Raw genomic sequence first — 23,547 nt, 5'->3', positions numbered from 1 at the left:
GTGCAGGGACTCTGCTAGACATCACAGGTGATGAAACGTCACCGTTAGGCTGTAGAGCCATCGTGTGGCTTCCTGTTTCCTGTTGGGGTAAACATTTATTAGCACTCACAAGTCAATTTTTTGCAGAACTTTATAATAATAGCACACTATTGAGCAAGATAAAGGTATTAGTAAGGTATTATATATCATTTATACAGCATTACTCCTCCTTAGTAGGCCATTTATAAATACAGATATGTTATTAGGACTATGATTATTACAAGCAGTGATGTAGCAACACTGACAGCTGTATATGGTATAATAGTAACAGATGGATAAGCATATCTGTATTTATAAATGACATGATAAGGAGGAGTAATGATATCTAAATGATGAAGTGCTTGCTATTACCTTACTAGTCTTATACCTAATAATGATACCTATATTAAAGACACACTTAAGCGTGTGAGATTATTATAAAGTGCTGCCCAACTTTTTCTATTCATGTTTCTAGCTTGTTTACTGTACATGCAAATGCAATGAAAACAGAAAAATGCAGTCACCTGCTGCAGGTTTTTCACAACCTAAACAGCTTGAATGCCAGTAATAATGCTTGAATTGACAAACTAGAGTTTAACGATCCGTCTCAATACAGCCCAGGGTCACAGTCAAACGCATCAGTCCAACACGCTGACACTAACCTTCAACAGCACAAGATTAACGCAAGCAAATTCACAGTAGCAGGTCCCCGATCCCTGTCAGTAGGCTGCGCAACATAATATCGCCTAATATTTACAATCTATGTTGATCTGAGAAAGGTGGGAGTCACGGAAAATTTTCACTGAAGACTTCAGTAAAGTTTCAAGTTAATCATCTTTTGGGAAGATGATCAGTGTCGTTCAATCGTATTTTCCTCATCACCTAAGTATGAAGTGTAACCACCACATTCTGCCTAACCCACAAAAACCAAGAGAAATCATTTTATTTACATGCACCATGCATCCACATCTATCACCTTAATAACTACTCTTTAAGCTGGTGCTAACACCTGATTAATCATCACTTTCCCTCTACATTCGAAGACTCTCACAGCACGTGAGACAAATGAATGTTTTAAACTCAAGTGAGAGATAATGCTTTACTTGATTTCACTCATTACTGCAAAATGAATCAAAACAATCACAGCAAGATTAATTTATTGCATTACCTGTTAATCACAACATGCTTTTGAAGACTATATGACGTCTGAGTGACTGACACCCAACTCGCCAGGAGCAGAGAAAAGAGGATGAACTTCTCTCTCCATTTTCATGAAATATTACTTCCTGTTCACTGACAGTTTATTTTACACTCCCATGAAATACTGAGTTAATTTCATGACTTCATAACTGCTGTAGTCATTACTGTTGATGGTTGGGAAACTACATCCTTTTATATTTTTTCATATAATAATATTAAAACCATTATTTAGTAATAAAAGAGAACCAATATGAGCATCAGCAGGATAAGGAGTACTGTGCCATGGTTCTGGTTTCTTGTTGAATATTTCCTTTGTTGGGATTTAACTGATTTCCTTTCTTGTGTTGTTAAAAGTCTCATCTTTTTCCTCCTCTTCACCTTTTGTCAGTGTGTTAGTTCCTTCATTTTCCTTCGTTAATACCTCTTTGGGAATTGCTTTGATGATGCAGAAATACAATCTCATGTCTGTCAGGAAAGCTGGACTGGACTGAAAATGAGTGAAAAATCAGCCAAAGAAAAACTTTGAAACCACTTTAAACCACTTTATAAAATTACAAGAAAGTCTGACCCATTGGAAACAAATGATAAAGAAATGAGGCTTGAGACTATCGTGCAGTAATAATAATAATAATAATGGATTGGATTTATATAGCGCTTTTCAAGGCACCCAAAGCGCTTTACAATGCCACTATTCATTCACTCTCACATTCACACACTGGTGGAGGCAAGCTACGGTTGTAGCCACAGCTGCCCTGGGGCAGACTGACAGAAGCGAGGCTGCCATATCGCGCCATCGGCCCCTCTGGCCAACACCAGTAGGCAAGTAGGGTAAAGTGTCTTGCCCAAGGACACAACGACCAGGACAGAGAGCCCAGGGATCGAACCGGCGACCTTCCGGTTACAGATGCGATTCCCAACCCCCTGAGCCACGGTCGCCCATACAGTAAATTAGATGTTTTGGTCAATTGGGTCATTTTAATTCATTGCTAGGTGTTTGCTAGGTAACATGAAAACATCATTATATCTGATATACTACTGACGATGTATGAGTTCACAGACACACACACACACACACACACACACACACACACACACACACACACACACACACACACACACACAGATTTTGTGTATTACAGTAACATTTACAGCATAGTAGATATACTGTAACGACACACCACTACAACCTCAGCACCTAAGGCCCCCAGAAACTCGAAGATTATTTGTTCATTCCTCACAAGTCATATGGTAATTAAAATGAGTCATTTTACTAATATCATAAAGGTATACAATTTAACAGGCAATTCTCTTAGTTTAAACTTCAAACGTATTACCAACCTGTTGTAATGCCCATTCTTTCTAGCTTACAGGCACCCCAGAAAATATTTAGTGAATTAGTACAACACCTGAGCTTGTAAAGCTCAACCAGGGTCACATCCAGACCCTTGATGATAACTTTAGGCAACAAATGCATTGGTTGAAAAGGTTAATTAGAGATGATAGTTTATAATACTGCACATATGTTGACTACCAAGTCACTGCTCTACATTTACCCACAAGTCCTGGCAGTACATACAAATAAAAAGTATACAAGATGCCTTTTTTTTTTAAAATGGGAAACAAATAAAAACATTGTCAACAATATTTTATATACTCTTGGTACTTTAATTAAAAACATTTTTCGTATTTTGTTATTCGAAATAACATCTGGAAAGCATAAATGTACTTGGTGTAGCAAAAATGAAAACCGTCAGAGGCAGTCCATCCATCCAACGTTTGTTAACGTGAAATACTGATTTCTGTTTATCAATTATCTAGCAATAGCATGCATATAACCAGGGGTTAAAGTGGACTGGCACCTCCATTGATGAGTGATTAAATCCAGTAGGCAGATTAATGCATATTACTATTAAACGAGTTGATTTTTCATGTGCCTGGTGTTACATCCAGTGACAGCATGGAGACGTTTGCTCAGTGATGAGAAAATAATGTTGTCGCTGCTTTCACCATTTTCTTCCTCCTGTGTTGTGTTTATTTGTTCAGATGTAAATAAATTCTGGTGGTACTTTAGCGGACAGCTAGTGGTACTGAAGAGGAGCGAGCATAAACGGAATAACGTTTTTTTTAAGTGGCAGAAAATGTCAAATGCAACTTTTCAAACAGCACAACAAATACCAGCAAACACACAAATTGTTTGTGTGCTACTTGTTACAAAATGAGCTAAATTACAGCTGCTATATTTCACAGGGAGAAGAAAGAAAAACGTTAATGTGTGGCATTGATAGATGGAGAAAGATGTAAGAAAGACAGGAAAACAGAGGAAGATGAGAGATTATTTTCAAAGGTAAGGACTTCCCTGCAAGTTATGAACTGGAAATTTAAGGATATTTGCAAGTAATATCCTTAATCATTTTAGAGTTTTTAACTCAGATATTGGATCTACGTGATGTATTGCTGGATTACATTTTTGTGAAACATCTTGGGAAACCAACTGAATCAGTGTTATTCAAAGGTGGGTTAGTTTGGAGTACTGCATCAAAGTTTACAGCAATGCACTATGTTAGACTGGCTGCATCTAGGGTATTGTTACTGGGGTACATCAAGGTAGCGGACATTAACACTGTGTAATTATGTCTTCCAACAAACTGCCACATTGAAATGAACTTCTAATTAATTGCCTTGAGACAACTGCTGTTGTGATTTGGTATTATATATATATAAAACTGGATTGAACTGAATTAATCAAGCCATTAAAAGTGCATAAGGTACCAGTTTGATGCCACCATGTTGCCCCGCTATCTTGAGTTCTGCCTAACCTAGTTATGTATGTAGCTAAAGACCGGCTCAATATGTAGCATCTCAAAGGCGGAGGAAAAGAGAACTCGTGTTTTTATACATCTTAAATAGGGTCCTCCACAGAATAACGACGTTACATCCACTTCAAAAACAGTTTCACTAATGTTAACTAACAGCAGCTAACACAGGCTAACAGCAGCTAACACAGGCTAACAGCAGCTAACAGCAGCACTTACTGACAGTAAAAGTTCAGCTCAACAACTCACTTCAGTTTTGCTGTTATCGAACAGAAGAGAGCTTCACTGACTCATATATGACTTCTTTCACAAAGTTTTCAGCCTCTTGCAGAGTAAACAGACGTTGACTGACAGCTTTGAACTTAGTTCATGTGAACTTAGCTGTGAACTTAGCTAGGATTATGCACTTGAACTGGGAGGCTTACAAAACAAAACTCACTCGACTGCAATCTGCAATCTACTTATATCTAGTATTGAGATTTTACACATTGCAGCTTTAAGGTGTTTATGCCATTGTTTATGTTTTATACCAGCTTTATATGGTCTATGAGTTAGAATACAGCTCATAAAACAACAACGTATAAGGAGTGAAAAGAAAAGATTTCTGCTCAAACTGCTGACTTTATTTAGTTTAGTTACATGTAAATTTTCCACCTAATTTTGTTACACAAGTACAGTGTAAAATGTTGATTTGTACACGTTCAGTTTATACCAAGCACATTTTCCTTACAGATTAGGTATTCAAATAAATAAACCTTTGCTTTTATACATTTCTGTTTCATTTTACTCTGAATTATTGCTTTTTGTATATTGAGAGTGAAAATTTCATTTATTTTTTTCAGAGTGTATCTTTTTGAATTTAGTTAAATCCACAAAGAGCAGTAAATAGTAAGATGCCTGAATAGTGAGGAGCAGCACAGGTCAGCTGATCACAGCCTTACCCGGCCTTGACGTAATTCTTTTCTCCGGTCTGTCAAATCCTACTTTAACCCCTAAAACACACAAAACAAAACATCTGTTTCTCTTTCGAAAACAAAGACATCAATGCAGCACAGACGCTGAAGTGATTCACTATAGTCTGTCCATTCAAGCAGACCATCTGTGACAATATCTATCTTCTTTCTCTTTTCCTCAACTGAAAGAAGAAAGAGAGTAAGAAATTAGATTTCTTTGTTTAGTCACAGATGTGAAGCTTCGGCTGTAAAGGCATTGAGAGTAAAACTGAAGGACAAGAGTTTAAAAAGAAGGTAAAGCTAACAAAAAAAAATCCTAGACAGGCAATATGTAACTGCAAAAAGATAAATGACCGTTCAGCTTTTTTTCTTATGTAGAGCCATTAACAAGATCAAACATTCTTGGTGATGTAAAAAGTGTTAATTTACTGTAAGAAGGGAGCTGGGGTGGAAAGAAACTTGGCTCAATTGCAAAAGTGTGATTTATATATAACCTTTTTGGACTTTGTAGATGATATTAAAAAAGTTTTATTGCTTATTTTTCTTGTCTTAGTTCATTGAAACAGCAGCAGCCCCTTCCTCTCCTTTGTGTTAGGATGCCTGGGTCGTTGACCCAGGGTTTTTGAGTTTATTATATTATTTATAATTTCTAGTCTTTGGGTTTTTGTTAGAGTCATGTCTTATGGTTTGTCTCTGTATAATCCTTAGTTGCTGTCTCCCCTGTCCGCTATATCCCCGTGTCCAGTCAGTGTCTGTGTCTGCCCTGGTCCCACGTCTCTGTTCCCTCTGTTGTAGTGCCTGCATGTGAGTGTGTGTCTTTTGTTCAGTCTGTGTTATGTGTTTCCTGTTTTACTTTGAAGGTCTCTGTCTTATCTCAGTGTGTTCAGATTACGCTTCTTTGTCTCGTTAGTCCTGATTTGCCCCAGCTGTGTTTCCCTCCTGTTGTCCATTCCCTGATTGCTCCCTCTGTGTATTTAAGCCCTGTGTTTCAGTTTGTCATTGTTGCGATCTGCCTTTATCTTGCTGTGTGTTTAGTCTGTGTAGGTGTATTTTGTATTCTTAGTTTTTGTTACCCTTTTGAGTTCAGCATTAAAGCTGTTTTGAGTTACTTTCTGTCTCCGGAGTCTGCACTTTGGGTCCTTCTCCTGCCTGCACACAGCTGTCACATAACACTTTGTGTCTGTACGTCGTCCAGAATAAAGGTTAAGCAGGGGTCTGAGCAGTTTTCTTCCAGACTGTGATCGAGTCTGTCCAGACTTTACATCTAGTCCTCGGCTTTGTCCATTCATTACATCTACAGTAACCTCAGTGAAGTTTTAACGTTAACATCAAGCGCTTTTTCAAATTCTATATGCACCATACATACACATTGCAGGTTCAACACAGAACACTAGTATTATGTGGAGACACTTCAATCAGAACAATGTCCTTCCACACAGCACGATGACGCAGTTATTTAACAGTGCAGTTCACTGTGCAGCAAGCTCAGCATAGCTATAGGCTTTCTGTGCATTAGCTTGACAACACATCAGCTTAAAACCTCAATCAGACATGACGGGTATTATGACAGTGCTTATCAGCTCTCTCTGCTTCAGGCTGTGTGCACGCTCACATAAAAGGTGTCATTTGGCTTTCCTTCTGCACAAAATGGACCAATTGAAGGCTGCCTATTTTTGTCAAAGACACTATCAGAAAAACCGGTGATAGGGACAGATAAAGAATGGGATGTGAAAATATAATCGCAAAAGGCAACACAGATCCTGCAAATGAGTCAAGAGAGGTAATATATTTAGAGATGTAATATATTTATTTTAACCCTCGTGTGCTTGACATTTATTTCTTAACCGTCACTCTTTGACAGCTGCTACCTTATAGTTCTGACAACATATTTATATTTATACATGAGTGCATATCCTAGTGAGAGAGAGAGAGATGTTGAAAGCGATGTAATTTGTGGTCACATCCAAGTTAAATTGAATTATTCTTTAATTTAGTCTTCTCATCTTTACTCTTTTACCTGCATTTCCAGCAGCATAAAATAGACTTGGTGGTAAATTACAATCAAATGTAAAAGAATTTATGCATTTATACATCTGCATAACCAACTGAATGCAGGTAAATTCTGTACAGTAAAACTTCACTCCACAACTTCCTTTGAGGTATTAAGCACAGCTTAATAAGTTGCAAAATCGATTCCTTCAGAAAACCCTCACAGCACGTGATCAGGAAAGGAATCAGGGAAAATGTGGTAGAAAAAGACAAATTTGAACAGAGTCTGAAATGAGATTTGCAGATTTGATTTTTTTTTAACTTTTCTCATTGAAAGCTAAAATGAGACCTTTTATTTTTTTAAATAACTTTCAGAATGTGATCCGTGATTTTACCACAGCCACACTCGATTACTGCAGGTCTTTATATGCCAGAGTGTTCCAGGCACGTTTATGACGATTGCAGTTAGTCCAAAATGCTGCTACTCGTAAATGAAAAGATGAACATATTAAACTTACCTTGGTATCGTTAAACTGGCTACCTGTACAGCTTAGGATTCATTTTAAAACCCTTGTAATTGCTTGCATCGGCTTGCCCCTGAGATGTTTGATATTTATGGTTTTATTCCGCTTATCAGAGGCTTGAGTCAGCTGAACACTTCCAAGCACCAACCTGACTTCTACAGCTCATCGGTAAGCTTCACTAACAGTAGTCAACTTTTAAAAACTGTGCTAGTGGGCATCAGTTTAGCTCAGTGGGTGAGCAGACGACAGTATGCCGCATGTCTAGAGGCCTGGCTTTGATTCAACCTGCATGTCCTCCCGTTCTCTCTCTCTCTCCCCACTATCCTGTCTGTGTTCCCCGCTCCACTATTACATAAATAGGACTGTTTTAACATTAAAGTTGATAATCATGTGCTTTGGTTGATTTTAGGCTGACACGGTTAAATTCAGCCTATTCTTTTTGCATTTTAATAAAATGGATACATGCAAAACCTTTTGATATTTTATGGATTTGTCGTGTCAAAAATGATGAAATGAAGCTCTTTATGGGCCTCATGAATCAATGTCCAATCCAATCTCCCCTGAGATGTTTGCTGTAGGCTTTCAGTTGGGCATCCAGTGACTGTCCTTGATATTTTAAATGTCCATTTGTATGCAAGGAGAAAATTTTATCTTCAGTGTCTACCCAAAGCCTCAACTGTATGCAAATAACCTTTTAAATATGAAAATACTCACAGTTATAAAAGAATAAATAAATGTGTTAGCCCATGACAGCACTGCCGAGCGAAGTCCTGCTATGGCATCTTTAGGCTTTTTGGCCACAAAGCAGTTATTTCCTTCATAAAGAAAATTACATACATTTAAATGACGGTTAGTTTTCTTCTTCTCGAGCTTGTTATTTCACGGAAGAGCACATAGAGAACATCTGTTATTCCTTCTTTTGTGCACTTACACTGAATGTAATCGATTTACCTTTCTGATGGTCACTGAAGTAGCTGAAATAAGGCGGGCAGGTTATTGTAACCACCTCTCCGACCCGAGCTGAAGGCCAGCAGGCGATGATGTCCCACATGCCTTGGCACCCTGCCAGGTGAACATAATAACATCAACATGGCATCGCTCATATTGTAAGAGACACACGTGCAAGCACTAACACCACGATGACAAAATGAAATCATGTCCAACACTAAAGCCAAATTGAATAAATAATTAATGGCAAGCAGCAGCTGCGTGTTATCACTCAGTTTCACTTTAGGGACTTAGTTACAGGTTTAGAGTTTTGTAAATGTCATAATATGGGTTAAAGAAAAACTCATTCATGGTGGTTTCATCTTCTATGCCTCCAATCTTCAAGCAACAGATGAATTTTATTTTTAAACATATTGATTTGTCACAATCAATATTTAATCAGCTTGACATTTATCTGAGCTAATGGACTGCCTGAGAGTCTCAGTGGAAAGTTTATCAGAGACACTAATATGGAGTTAGGCCCCTACCTTAATAATAATTATTCTATAGATGAAACAATTTTTGGGGGGAAAGATGGAGATTTTCATCCACAGTTGCTGCAGGTTTGCTGAGATCTGGTGACTGTGGATGCCGTTTGAGTCCAGTGAACTCACTGTCATATATAAGAAATGATACTGAGTTTAAGATGATTCGAGATTTGTGAGATGGTGATACGTGGTAAAATGGACCCATGCTTTCATGTTGTTTACATCAAATTCTGACTCTACAGGGTGGGCCATTTATATGGATACACTGCAATAAAATGGGAATGGTTGGTGATATTAAAGTCCTGTTTGTGGCACATTAGTATATGTGAGGGGGCAAACTCCTCAAGATGGGTGGTGACCATGGTGGTCATTTAGAAGTCGGCCATCTTGGATACAACTTTTGTTTTTTTAATAGGAAGAGGGCCATGTGACACACCAAACTTAGTGGTAATGTCACAAGAAAAACAATGGTGACCCCCTTAGACTTTTATCTTTGGGGTCATCTGAAGGCAATTGTCTATGATGTGAAGATACGAGATGTGCAGCACCTGAAACTACGGATACTGGATGCCTGTGCTGGCATTTCTCCTGCGGTGTTGCTATCAGTGTGTGAAGAGTGGGAGAAGAGGGTTGCATTGACAATCCAACACAATGGGCAGCACATTGAACACATTTTATAAGTGATCAGAAACTTGTAAATAACTCATGAAAGAATAAAGTTACGTTGAAACCAAGCACACCATTGTTTTTCTTTGATCTATTATTATTTTGAACATATTTTTAATTGTTTTTATTTTAAGTATTTTAAATTCTTAATTCATTTTTATTATTTTATTTATAATTAGTTATTATTATTTTTTATTAATCTAATAAAATCTAATAAAAAATACAAATTTCTAAATAATAATTTTGAAAAACAAAAGTGAAAACCTAGCAGTCTGAAAGTGTTATTCAGCTGCACCTTTCAAATACATGACTTACTTGACAACGCCCGAGTTAACCCCAGGAAATGATGACGTGAGCAATGCAAAGCAAACAAACAGCTTCATTATGACATCTTGTGCAATCACCATATTGTCCTTTAATAAAATGTTTATACTTGATTAATGCTACATGCTAAAATCTACTTTCAATCAAAATGTTTTAATGTCTAAAATATTATAAGAAAACCAAGGAACTGCTGAAGGATCCCTTGATGTATTATGTTGCACCGCCATAGTCTGTAAGCTTATGGTTCCCCACAAACACTCATGTTAACTCAGTTACTCAGGATGTGACCCCTGACTGCCACTTCAACTATCTTCCGGTTGAGGAAGTAGATAAGAAAGTAGAAAAATAAGGGCCATTACAGCAATAAAGAACGCTGTTTCCACTGTTACCTTAACGCAGCATGCCGTATGTACAGCACGTGTAGTGATTTTTTATTAAAATGAAAGGAAATGGAGATAGTGCCAACAACGTTTAACATCAATATTTCACTGCGTTCCTAAAGTCACAGGAAGGACGATAGCAGATATCTCAGTGGGCCAAAAAGAGAAGCATACATTACATTTTGAATCTAAATTGGTGTCTGAATTAAAAGGCATTGGTGTAGTTTTAGCTACTTTAACAGGATAAAAGTGTACTACTGTTATGCATGTGGCTTACTGCTGTGCCTCCTTGTTTGTGTCTCCTGCTGTTTGTCTGTCATTGTGTTACATGTTTCTATTTCAGTCTCTTCCTGTTTTATTTTGAAAGTTATTTTCCCTCTCGTGTCTTAATGTGGCTGTTATGTCCTGAAGAAATGTATTTCTGAAATATAAATTCACACACTATCTGATCTCACCTTACTATATATTTACCAACTATACCTCCCCTTTTCTTTAAATAGCCTTTTGCACACCCTAAAGAGCTGGAGAGACTACATATGTTTTCCATAATGACCTGAAGTGACGTTCCCAGAGGTGCTATTTTCACAGCGCTCTTTCTCCAGCTGGATCTCGTTCACCACGTCGCACATCTGCACCGACAGCACCTACGGATGAAACAGAAAGCACATTTAAGTTTCAGGAGTGAAAAAATGCCTCTATTGTCCTGCAACAGAAAGAACTTCTATTTAGCAAGGCGCACACAAGAACACCAGAAAATATGAGTTTGCAGTTATATTAGTAAACATTTTCTCGTCACCGTCACCAGCTTTTCATGCTATATTTTATTAGACTGAACTAATGACTAATAATACGCTAAGTAGAAAGAAATGTTCTCAAACTGAGCCTTTTTTTCCAGGGAAATAGATTTTCTTGTGCAAATAAATTAGGGAGAGGAGAAGGGAGCCACTGAGTAATCTGCTGTGACTGTTCATCTGTGTCAACACACGCTGAAAAATGCAGGATGACAGCTGCTAGTGGAGAGCCGGTGGGTCAATGAAAATGTGTAAGACGAGCAGTGAGGAGCTTGAGAAGGTCACTGGAGATGAGGAGAGAAAAGTCAGCGTGAAGCAGAGCGTATTCATGAACTCCTAGTGAAGAGCTTCAGTGTGCACCTTGCTAACCAAGCGGCAACGCTCAAAGCAGCAAAGGTCACAGTGAGGAGGGCTAAAGCACAAAGATGCATTTACGCTTGTTCGACTCATCCTCTCTATAAGTGGTCCTTCACGAGTCCCGGCCACCTTTGAGCTGTCAAACATCAAATGATCCTCATCAATCATCCAGAAATGTCCTACTTAGTGCAGGGTTGAGTTCCCAAATGATATTACGCTGCTGTAAACAGCAGTCAGCGATGCAATGCGCACCCCGGGCGAGAGAAACACCTCAAACCATCACAAATGAAAAAGGACACGTCTCATGTTAGTAGTTTAATGAGGCATGGGATAGTCAGAGGTTCATCTGTTAAACAAGTGATCCTCTCGCAGCACGAACACTGATATATCAGTGTTACATTATCATACGCTGATATGAGCCCAATATTCGTCTTAACTGCCACAGGTCAAACACCAAATGAGGTGACATTTACACATGCTAATAAAAATGTCCCGCTTTATCAGCTGTCATAAAACAGTGATGAGAGGACCTACAAGCAGAACACAGAGGCAGGTGGGAGACACAAAACAAAAACAGAAGCACAAAAGCACAGTCACACTAGATTAAAAATAGAACACTAACCCGCGTGATTAGTGAAAATTGACGGCTTTCCAGTGACCTAATTGAATTACAAGGAGATGGGGTGATTAACTGGTCGCTCATAGGTTAAGCATGCAATACCCTCAACCTCTAGATGACCACTTTCGATGTCAAGGTGATTGCTCAAGACACCTGGTGGGAAGCAACCTGTCTCCAAACAATCATCGTCTGACTTGGACTGACTGCAATCACTCTTCATTAGTGAAGCTTTGCAAACAATTGCCATCTAATTTATAAACATAGATTTCTATGACATTACAATCAGTCTGAGTGTGTCTGCTGTGATCAGTGCAACTTGTCTGCAACGTGTTTCTTTGCGATAGGAGACTTGACCTAACTGGTTGCCAGTGTTATATTCCTGTTTAAAATTGAGGTTACTCAGTAAGCAGTATCAAAAATAAGCAGTATCACATGCACTCAGGACCATAACATCAACATTAAAAATACTGGGAGCCCCCCAGTGCTACCCTTGTATCCTAGTAGACACGCCTACAGTTATTGCATTCACAAAATGTTCAGAAAACCTGACCTCTCACCTTGACCTTGAGGTCGAGGTCACTGAGATTCGAGTTCGGCTGAGATTTTTAGCAGGTATATCTATGAAATCGAGTTGTCCAGCTGCCCGACAGGGTAACAACAATACCCCATCAGCCTTTTTTAGTAGTAAAAATCTATTCAAGTTTAACTTTTAAGCGACACCTACTTTTACTTTTAGTTAAAGTTCAAATAGTAGAATCCAAGTGGGATCCAGCTTTGGGAACAACATATTAGTGCAGCCTCAATGCTTCTGGCAGCAACAGAGTTAGTTCAAAAACAACTCCCTACTCATTATATTAGACTTAGATTAAAATATTATGAAGAGCAGTAAATTATTCTTGAATGAGATCAGGAAGGCTGGAGTGCTTTACTTCACAACTCTGTTTTTATTCATGCATAAATAACGCTTACAGGAGCACTTACAGGATTTTTTTTTTTTTTTAGATTCGGGTGGCACAGGGGGATCCAGCAATGAGTAAGGGGGTGGGGGGTTGTTTCTACCAGATGTTGACCAGTTGACCATTCGCTGAGTTACAATGATGGTAACGAGCACAGACCTCCTGCCTCCATACATTAGGAGAGCAGTAATTAATAGCAGGTGCCCTGATGCACAAGATCTAACAGCGATTTAACCGGATAAGAAATAATCTGTTTTCAACAGTAAATATATTAAATTTTAACAGAGTGGTAGGACTAGCGAGACCTCTTTATCCCCTGTGTAGCTTCCACCCATTGTTGCATTTTGTTCCACGGGCCTCCCTTCGGCCCCACCTTTGACACTTTGATGAAAACTATATATAACTGATGAGGATGTCTGTGAATCTAGGAACCCACCTTTGTTGTCACAGCTTTGCTAACCTAACATAAAGATAATTAAAAGATGCCCCCAGTGACTGACCTGCAAACAATGATTGATCAAACACAAGAAAAGCTGTCAGAAGAAGCTACTTCTGGTTGCTCCCATATGCTGTGGAATCACCACAGTGGGTTTGATTTTGTTTGACATGGTAGTTTGTACACCAGTTACCCTTCCAGTCATTCCCCAAGATCAAACTGTTTAACGGTCGGCAATCAGAAGAATGACATTTAAAAAATTACTTGAGATTGCTTTTTGTTCTGCCAGGGCTATGGTTCATGTTTTCCCAGACTGAGTCCTTCCTTCTTGGATATTGATAATTCAAACATTGTAAAGTATAATAAGATGGCTTTCCTTTAAAAAGTTAGCAAAATAAACAATTTTAATGATGAAGTTCAGTGCACGGTACGAACCATGTAAAACCTAGCTGTAATTTGCCTGTCTACACTGCACTGCCTTCCCTGAGTGTTACTCATTGCCTCGCTTGCTCTCTTGAAGGTCATCCTGACACTCTCATAATCCACACAGCTTTGGGATGAGAGTCTTTGCCTGTGACTGATTACAGCAGAAAGTCCAACATATCCTCAGGAAATGGTAGCAGCACTGCTTGAGAGGAAAGAAAACTGCTAACTCTCATGTTGGGCAGACCTTTCAGTAACCCTGTTTTTCATTAGAATGATGTTGATTGTAAGACAATGTAAAAATGAAGCACTTTAGAGATGATCTGGGTCCAGAAACCTCTCTGAGTGGAAAATGCTATCCTCATAGTGAGTTTACATTGCAGACTACAAGTTCCTCCAGTCCGTGACAGAAAGTTTTATTATGTGTGCGAGTGATTTAACATCTCCACTGCAATTATAATGTCAAGTACAGTGACGGTTACATTAGTCACTAAAAGCTCCTTTAAAAAAACCATTACACCATTGAGAATATTTGTTTGCTATCAGTATAGTGTTATTAAATGTGTGCAAAATGGTGTAGTAATGATATCACTGTAATAGGGTTCACCAATGCACTAAATGTACTGATCAAAACATTATATTTACTTTGGCAGATGCAGATTAAAGCTGATTTGCATCTGTAGTCGCCAAATGTTGGACAACCCCACAGCAGTCTGATTACCCAGCGTCAAATATTCACTCACTGGCCACTTTAGTTATACCTTACTTGTATTGTGTTGGGCTACTTCATGGCTGACTGAACTATGTGACAGAAACATCAGAGATTTGGTTCACAGTGACATGATAGTGTCATGCAGTTGCTGCAGATTTGAGCAATTTTAGCACCACGAACTAACCGTTTGAGCCGCATTAGTTTTAACATGTGATAATTTAAGTTACTGTTGCCTTCCTATCAGCTCAAATTCTCCTCAACTTGGCATTTTCACCCATAGAACTGGGAGTTTGATGTTTGATAGTTGTACAGATCTCTGTAAACCCTAGAGATGGTTGTGTGAGAGAATTTGAGTAGATCAGCAGTTTCTGCAATACTCAGACCGACACCAACAACCATGCCAAAGTGACTTAAATCACCTTTCTTGCACATTCTGATACTCAGCTTGAACCTCAGCAGGTCATTCTGAGCATCCCTACAAGCCTAAATGGTTTGAGTTGCTGCCTTGTGATTGGTTATTTAGTGTGTTAAGCAGCTAACCTACTGCAGAATTTAGCAGCCAAACAAATAGTAAATTGTCTGGTACTTATAGAGTGCCTTTCTACTCTGAGTCTGCAGAAGATGTTTTTACCAAAAGATTCATTCACCCATTCATACAGCACTTTATTCTATGCCTTTAAGCACTTCAGTCACATGGATCTCACACTGTCTGATGGATCCATCAAGAGTCAAGTGAAATTCAGTGTCTTGCCCAAGGGCACTTTGAAATTTTGGAGGACCTGAAGATCAAGCCACCAACCTTCTGTATAGAAAGTGACCAGCTCTACCTGCAGAGTCCCAGCTGTCCTATCAGGTACTTCATCGTGGGGACCAAAAATAGAGAGCAAAAAGCAGTTTTATGTCCTAATGTCTTAGAAAAATCCCTCCGAGTAATTAACTATGTGTGAAAATCTAAATTTCTTTGACTTGTAATCTACTGTCAGGTGTTTTCTGATTACTTGGCGTCTGGTGTCTTTTGTATGGCCACTGTTTCAGGACTTCGGGTCGATGTCTGTCAACTGTGATTGGTCAATAGAAATCAGACTACGAAGTAAAATGTAAAAAACAGGACAATAAATTGTCTCCCTTTCATACAGACTCTATTAACATGCAAATATTTACTTATAGAGATTAATGTACTTATATTTTGTATTTCACGTTTGTTCTGCTGCCCCCTACTGGCAGGGTTTAACCAAAGGACTTAAAGCAAGAGACTCAATAAGTTTAAATAATTAAACTTTATCTGTTTGTGTTTTCAACTCTAGTGATTATGCATGCTGACTCCCCACAGTATAACAGGGCCATCCTGAATCTCATTAACACCCAACACGCGTGTTATCTTTGCAATGACAAATCTGCATTTAAATTCTTTTTTTTATTATCTTTATTTGAATAAATTGCGTTTTCTAAAAACAATAATAATAATAATAATAATAATAATAAAAAGATCTGGGTAACAGCCAACAATTTTAAAAATGTCAATGATAATTAAAGTTGCTTCGTGTCTTGCAGCTTTTGCAAAATGTAACTCATTTTGAATGTGACGTTTCTCAAGAGCCATTAATGCTGCATAAACAGAAGAAAAACTGAAACAAAGTCCCTCATCAGGGAAGAAAACAGACATAGCAGTGGAATGTGAGCATGGCTTTCTACTGTAGGCTGCTGGGATCAAGCTTTCTCTATTGCATGGAGGTAGTTTATTAGTTCACATAATCCTGTATATTGTGAATAGAGCCAGAGCACACAAAGAGGTAGACCAATGATAAAACAGTCATCAGAGTTCACGGCAAGGGATTCATACAGCTGGAGTGATACAGCAGGGGAGGAGATGCGACAGTGATCTATAACTGGGCTCAAAAAGGAGGAGACAAAAACTAAGTGCTTGCCGCTTGAGATACTGGAAACCTACTAATACTAAGCACTTAGACAGCCACCTATGGAGATGACTGTATTGAGGAATGAATCAAAATGTCAGCGCCAAACTACGCAAAATTGTACAGATGATAAGTGGACCTCATCAAAGACTTAGCTACAAGCACATATACACACAGAACACGTATGCACGTTGTCTCAGGGTGGAAAACGTTGCATAAATACCTGCAGGATTTAACGTTTTGGTTGCGTAGACCTCATCGTGAGCAGTGCAAGGAAGTATTTAGTGATTGTTGTTATTCAAAGTGGCTCCCAGTCTGGCATTGTTTGAGATAACAAAGAAATTCTAAAAAGGAGGAAGAGCTGACAGAAGAATGAAAAGTGAAACTCGTGTCTGACATTGTGGACTAATGTGTTTTTCCCAATTCTACACTTCACTGAACAAAAATAAAGCAGCATCTACATAATGGTTGCCTGTTGTTAAAAATCTGACAAAAAACGAAGGCTTGAACACCGTGCAAGCCAAACAAACAAGAGCACAGGACACGTCTGACACGACTTGAGCAGTGTTTTGAATTGCTCTCAGTTACTGAGAACAATGTGCTTATGCATGGTCTTCAAAGAGCTTGAGTGATTATCATGTTGTTTCTGAATGATCAAACATCAGGCTGTGGATTTATGTGGTTCCAATTATGCAGTGCCGTTTCCAGTTGCCAATACAAGTGCCAAAATTAGCTGACGGAGTAGCTGCTGCCACATATCTGTAACCAATAACCCAAAGCAGCTCTGCTTTAACACAACTTGTTGCTCTATGATCAGTTCAGAGTGAGCTTTCATCAATTGTGCGGTATTTGTGAAATACAATCTTTGATAAATAAAGCTAAAATTTTGGAATATTTCACATCAGTCTTTCACAGCGCAGTTTTCTCCATGTACATCCTAATGGACCAAACGTCTGTTTGTCTGTTTGTTTGTTTGTTGGTCCACAAACTCCTCCAACACAATCAGGAGCTGAACAACCAAACTTGACACACAGGTACCTCTCCGGCCACAGAAGGTTCTTATCAATATTACATATATGATGTAATCCTGTTGCCTAGCAACCACCTACCGATGGGCTCAAATGAATAACTTTTAATGTCCGTGCACCTATAACATCCCGAAAAATCATTGTTTTATTTTACATTCAGCACAGCAACATCTAATTTATATGCACAAAACTATGACATGTAGATATTATGATGCCACTGTGTTGCCATAAGAGGCTACATAATGGACAACACAATAGTAGACTACAGCCAGATTTATATAATAGAGCAGACTTTGAGTGTTGCAGGGATTAATTTTTATACAATAGGCCTCATATTTATCTTTTACTTATTTATATAAATAAGATTTACAACCCCTGTTTTTTCAATGTGATTAAGTATTACAGTTTGCCAACAGCATGAAGAGACCAAACAATACCGTAACATCTGCACGTGCTAGTATTTAAAAAAGATCATATTACATGCACATTTAGAAATATAGGCCTGCTTTGAACTGCATTCTTGTGGCCTTCTGCTTCCTTAGACAACTGTTTTTGTTTGCACACCGTTATTTCTGAAGCATTCTTTATGCTTATCCTTTGAAAGTAATCCTGTAATGCTACAGATATTTAAATTTCTATTTTTACGCAGTCAAAGTTTGGAAATGCTGACTTACTGTGTGACTGCAGAGAGAGTGGAAACATCTCTAAACTTTAAGAGCCCGTGGTGGAAGAAGTATTCACTGCCTTCACTTGCTTACTTTAAGAAGCAATATGATACTACTGTTGAAATACTCCACGAGTAAAAGTGTTTTACTATCTTCCATGATGTTTTAGGGGTAATATAACTGATTCATTAATGCGTTTGCTGAGTTTTACTGCTGCAGAAATTTAAGGTTGAGCTATTTTGAACTTCATAAACTGTCGGACGGTTTAATCTGCACCATGTGTTTGTAGGATCAGAGCCCTGTGAGAACTATGCATCTCAAAGTCCTGTTTTCTGCATTTTCTAGCTTTATTTTACATTTATAACCTGCTAATATTTAAAAAGAATTGTCAGCCAACAAAGGAACACTATATCCTTCAGCCTGATTTTATTTTAAAATCTCCAAATTTGGAGATATGCGGTTTGCCTCGACGTGAGAGGAGGAATATGATCGTTTTAATATGCCACTAAAGCTTACGGACAAATACATAATATTAATATTTGTTTCTGAGATGGAGTAGAGATTTAAATTATCATAAAATTCAAAACAGCACCTGAGTAAATGTACTTAGTTACATTCAGCCACTGGTACAGACACATAAGGATATTAAGGCAGAGAATATATTTGCTTTTTTTTCCACACTTGAACCAAAACAGAAAAGTCATTTTCAAGCATCGGAACGGACTCTGTTTGAAGAAATAAAATACGTTTGTGCTGCACCTCCCACACCACCCCACAGCGTAAATGGGTTTCTGTGATTATTTGGAAGAAAAGTTCCTTAAGGTTTTTCTCGACTGGTTTCATATTCAGAGAGAGACGAGGAAGAGAAATCATTATTGCCCCCATCCTCACCCCCCACCACCACCTCTCATCCCTGTCCCTGCTCTTCTCCTTCTCCCATCTGCATTCGGTTAAATCAATAACAGCAACATCCAGCCACTAACATACCCTTTTTAACCACTTTCTTCACTTCACTCAGCACCACAACTCCTTATTGGACATATTGATGAAACATGTCACGGTGTGTTATTATAAAGCAGCCATCTAAGGACTTAGGGGGGAAAAAAGAGACAAATATACTGCATATGAGCCAATAAAGTATGTCAACTAATCACACATCTGGCTAAGCTAAAACGTCAGGCTGAGCCTGATATCAAAGAGTCATGAGAGGTGAGCGGGGAGAAATTCTCACACAGGCAAATACAGTAAATGTTCACAGTGTAGTCTGCCTGATAAGAGCTTCTGTGGAAAGCATTGAGGAAGCCGTGCTTCAGGGACAGATGACTCAGATCAGCACAAAATTATAACTATTAGTAGATATTTGTCTATTTCTTTTCTCTCCCACATGTCTGAAAATTGTAACAAAAAGCCTCTTCAGTTCGCTGAAACTACAGGTTCCTGACAGAGATCAGATGAATAACGAGCAAACCTCTGCCCTCAGTTACTGAAATGCAGTGAGAGCCCTCTTCACATTCCAAATATTCTCAAATATTGACTGTTGTGAACCGGTGCTATTGTGTAGTAAAAAAAGAAAACTGAAGTGAAATTGACATAACATTTCTGAAAAATGAGGCAAAACCTGACGGCGCTTCGGTTTGTTGCTCACAAAAGGACCGAAAGGTACAACCGAGCAGACCAGCAGAGACTCATGCCTCACTCCTGCTTACATCTACAGTGAGTGTAATTTTAAGGAGATGCGGGAAAGCCTATGCATCCATCACTCACAGTGCAGGCTTAGAAAAACTCCCTGCAGAAACACTGAGTGCCACTAAAAGGTGACTTATTACCAGGTGGCAATGCTCAAAGGCTTTCTATGTAATTATATAAACCTAGAGAGAGTACAACTATTTACTAGAGTAGTAAAAATAGAGCCTAGGTAAATTACTCCACTCATCCACCTGGGAGAATGGATGAAAATAGTGGGGAGCCCTGTATGAGGTGTCCACTTGTATACAATAAATCAAACAGGTGGAGGAACAAAGTAAAAAGCAGCCAGGCTGGTGGATTTCACACACAAAGGTTTCACAACGAATTCTGATCTGAACCACTATCATGTGCGATCTTTAAGAATTTAGAGGACTTTTTATTTTACTACACTCACGGTTTTTTGTTTTTTTTTTAAAGCCAACTGTTCACGTTGCCAGCTACTGAAATTACCTAACCTACCTAATATATTGCTGGGTGAAAGCAGCCTAGTTTATCTTTCTAAAGCCAGATGTCTTACGAGGAGATGAACAGGAAATATCATAGAGCGGGAAAAGTAAAATAGTAGTAAAAGGGTTTTTGTTTTATTACATTAAACACACTCGAAAATGTTTTTTAAGAGTCCAACAGCGGATTTAATCTAATAAGCCTGTAGTAAAAGTATAAATTAATGGTTTCAGTATGAAGAGAGACAGAGACTTACTTTTGGCAGGTATCCGCACAACACCAGAAGGAGCAGCTGTGCAGAATCCATCCTGTCCTTAGATTTTTTTTTTATTCTCTTTGGGTAAAAAACCTCCTTTGGAGACTGGTTTAAGTGTTTGAGGAGAAGTGAGTGCGTATGTTTACGCGTGTTTAGGTGTGTGAGGTAAACCGCCTACGCTCCATCGGATTGCGCTTTTCTGTGTGCGCTCCTACGGCAGGAGAGCTGCGTCTGCTTCCCTGTACCCGCCCCCTCTCCCATTCACAACTCCACGCCGCCTGTCACGTCCCTGAAGACTGCTGCTGTCAGGCTGGTTAATTGTGAACACAATGCATGCTTTTGTAGACAAACACGCCGATTCTCCACAGCGGGGCTAGTGGCAACACACACTGCGGAATAAACCCTGCAAGTGTGGGTTGGTGTTTTCCTGCAGATTTTCTCAAGTATTGTGTTGCATGTGTTAGAACCATAGATGATTGCATTATTCAAAGAGTCAAAACATTGATTATGGAGAGACTGAGAATATTACAATCCGAAATAAACATGACATACAATTTTATATGTTTCTTCCTGAAACATGAAATATTTACCAAGCTGACTCACTAAATATTTGTCGTGCGTATTGTTTTCTTGCTTAGTGTTTTCTTCTTCGAGTGCGTCACTACTTTGCATTTCACTACCATCAAATGTAAATCAAGAGGGGGCTGTGAAACTAACTGCAAGGAAGCATAATGTTTGTATATGCTTGTATACAGTACGACACAGAGAAAGTCACTGCGAAGACATCCATTGGTTTGTAGATTAGAGGTTCTGACGCCTGGTTTAAGCACTTTCATCTTTTGCAGCTGGATGTTTGGACAGGAGCAGTGAAGTGTTGAGTTATAAGCTAAGAAAAGCTAGCTTGGTTATCAGAGCCCATCCATCTGTATTGCTGTAGCATTCAGACAATAGCTGCTAACATTTGCTAACTTTTAAATAAAATATTGCTAGACTTTCACTTTGTGTAGCTAGCACTGTTGATTTACAGCAATAAGGTCCTGGGCTGGAACCGCTATGCATGTTGGGTAAGTTTGTGAGTTTGATTTTTAAGGTAATTAGCATTTAGCTTTTAAATATAGAAATAACACGTGCTTACTTGTCTATTAACTGTCTGTTGGTGTGAATGGTTTGCTGTCCCTGTCATGGTAGTTATGAAATTATTTTATAACTCAGTAAAGAAATATTAAGAGCATCAATTTGTCCTAAAATGGTCACATCTTGTTAGTTCTTTTTATAACTTTTGCTAAAATTACGGGATACTGCGCTTAAATGTAAACCAGGAGGAATTTGTTTCGGTGTCACGGTGTAATAAAATAGTGACACAGAAATAAAATATAGAATAGCATATGTAATACATACATAGCCATATAAATATTAATATAAGTGCACACAATAGGAATATATACCAACTGCCTACAGATATTATTAGGATACAAATCAGAATTTGAAAAATATGTAAATGTTATGAGCAAGAAGGGAGCAAATGCAATATGTAGGTGGAACAAGATGTGCAAAATGCTTATATTCAGTCCAGTGTGCAAAGCTATTATAGCCTGTATAAGTAAGTGCCTTATTGTAACACATTAATCGAGTAGTGATCGAAGTAAGGGGGCGTAGTAAAGTAGTCCGACAGCCTGGGGAAAGACAGAAGATATAAATGAGTAAAGCTTTCAGACAAATGTAGGTTGCGCTATATTAACAATATTTTTTTATCGCTGAGATAGAGCAGTGATGATATTCAATGATATGAAATGGAAATGTATCTTAAACTTTTACTGAAGCTCAGTATGAGTCATCTGAGTTAAAATGCACCACTTGTCATTTTTGATTAAAAATATATATAACATTGTCAATGTAGGCCCCTTTATATTATTCAAATTATATTGTAATGACACCAGTTGCATAAATGACATTAGCTAGCTGTTGTTTACAAGCTAACGTTTTACATTTGGCGAACAGTCTTGTTTTTATGTGACTATAGTCTCTCAGCCTCAGACAGATCACAGACATCTTAATTTCCTCTAGTAAAAGTAAAAACAAATGAGGCAAAATGAAGATTTTCTCCTATATCTATGTTGAGCAATGATAAGGTCTGTAGCTGCTAGGCAACAGAAGCGGCGCATCGTAGGCTAGACCATCCCATTTAACCACTCACTTCGGCTCCTCGTGATAGGCCACGTCCTTCGAAGGATGCTTAGGGCACACTTAATGTGATAGCTCTGTGATGGATTGGACCTGTCCAGGGTGTACCCTGCAAGTAACTGCCAATGATAGTTGAGACAGGCTCCAGTCCGCCCTCCTGAATTAGATGAAAAAAAATGGATGGATGGAATTTCACTCACACAAAAATCAGTGCAGACTTCTTGAATGTACTCTGTTAACAATTAACTACAAGAAGACGTATCGTTTGCTGGGTAATTGCACTGAAAACGCTCCAAAAACAGAGATGAAATGCTTGAATTAGGTGATGTTAGACCTAGCAAATGTCTAGCAGCCTGTGTTAACATCAGCCTACCAAATAAAGTGACCATCTAACTTTAAGCCACTAAGCCTGGACATTTTAGCTGGGAGCTAGGAACAGGGAACCCAGCTTCCCTGTTCCCTGCGTGGGGATCGCACTTATATCTCTGAACTTAGGCAAGACTGAATCAAACTCCTGCAAAAAATTACTGACATCTGACACATAAAATGGCACAAAGGTAACTTGAATAATCACTCACAGTAATTTAATGTACCTGCAAATACAAAAAAAAAGCTGCCTAAAGGCATCTTTGTTTGGAAACCATTACTGTATATCCACTCTTACAACAGTATAAATTA

General features: G+C 38.5%; 1 protein-coding gene across 1 annotated transcript in view; it reads right to left on the bottom strand.

Annotated features, from left to right (window-relative positions):
* Positions 1–20,934, bottom strand: part of vipr1b (vasoactive intestinal peptide receptor 1b) — a 49,929-nt gene extending 28,995 nt beyond the window's left edge. Inside the window, exons 1-3 of the mRNA XM_040044105.1 lie at positions 20,689–20,934; positions 10,896–10,986; positions 8,449–8,559 (exon numbers count right to left, since the gene is read on the bottom strand). Of these exons, the coding sequence (XP_039900039.1) occupies positions 8,449–8,559; positions 10,896–10,986; positions 20,689–20,739 (253 nt within the window). The 5' untranslated portion in view covers positions 20,740–20,934. The remainder of the gene's footprint in view (positions 1–8,448; positions 8,560–10,895; positions 10,987–20,688) is intronic.
* Between the last annotated feature and the right edge of the window lie 2,613 nt (positions 20,935–23,547).

Source organism: Simochromis diagramma, unplaced genomic scaffold, assembly GCF_900408965.1.
Source record: "Simochromis diagramma unplaced genomic scaffold, fSimDia1.1 OVJJ01000602.1, whole genome shotgun sequence".
NCBI lineage: Eukaryota > Metazoa > Chordata > Actinopteri > Cichliformes > Cichlidae > Simochromis > Simochromis diagramma.
This window is presented reverse-complemented; position numbering and strand designations above follow the sequence as displayed.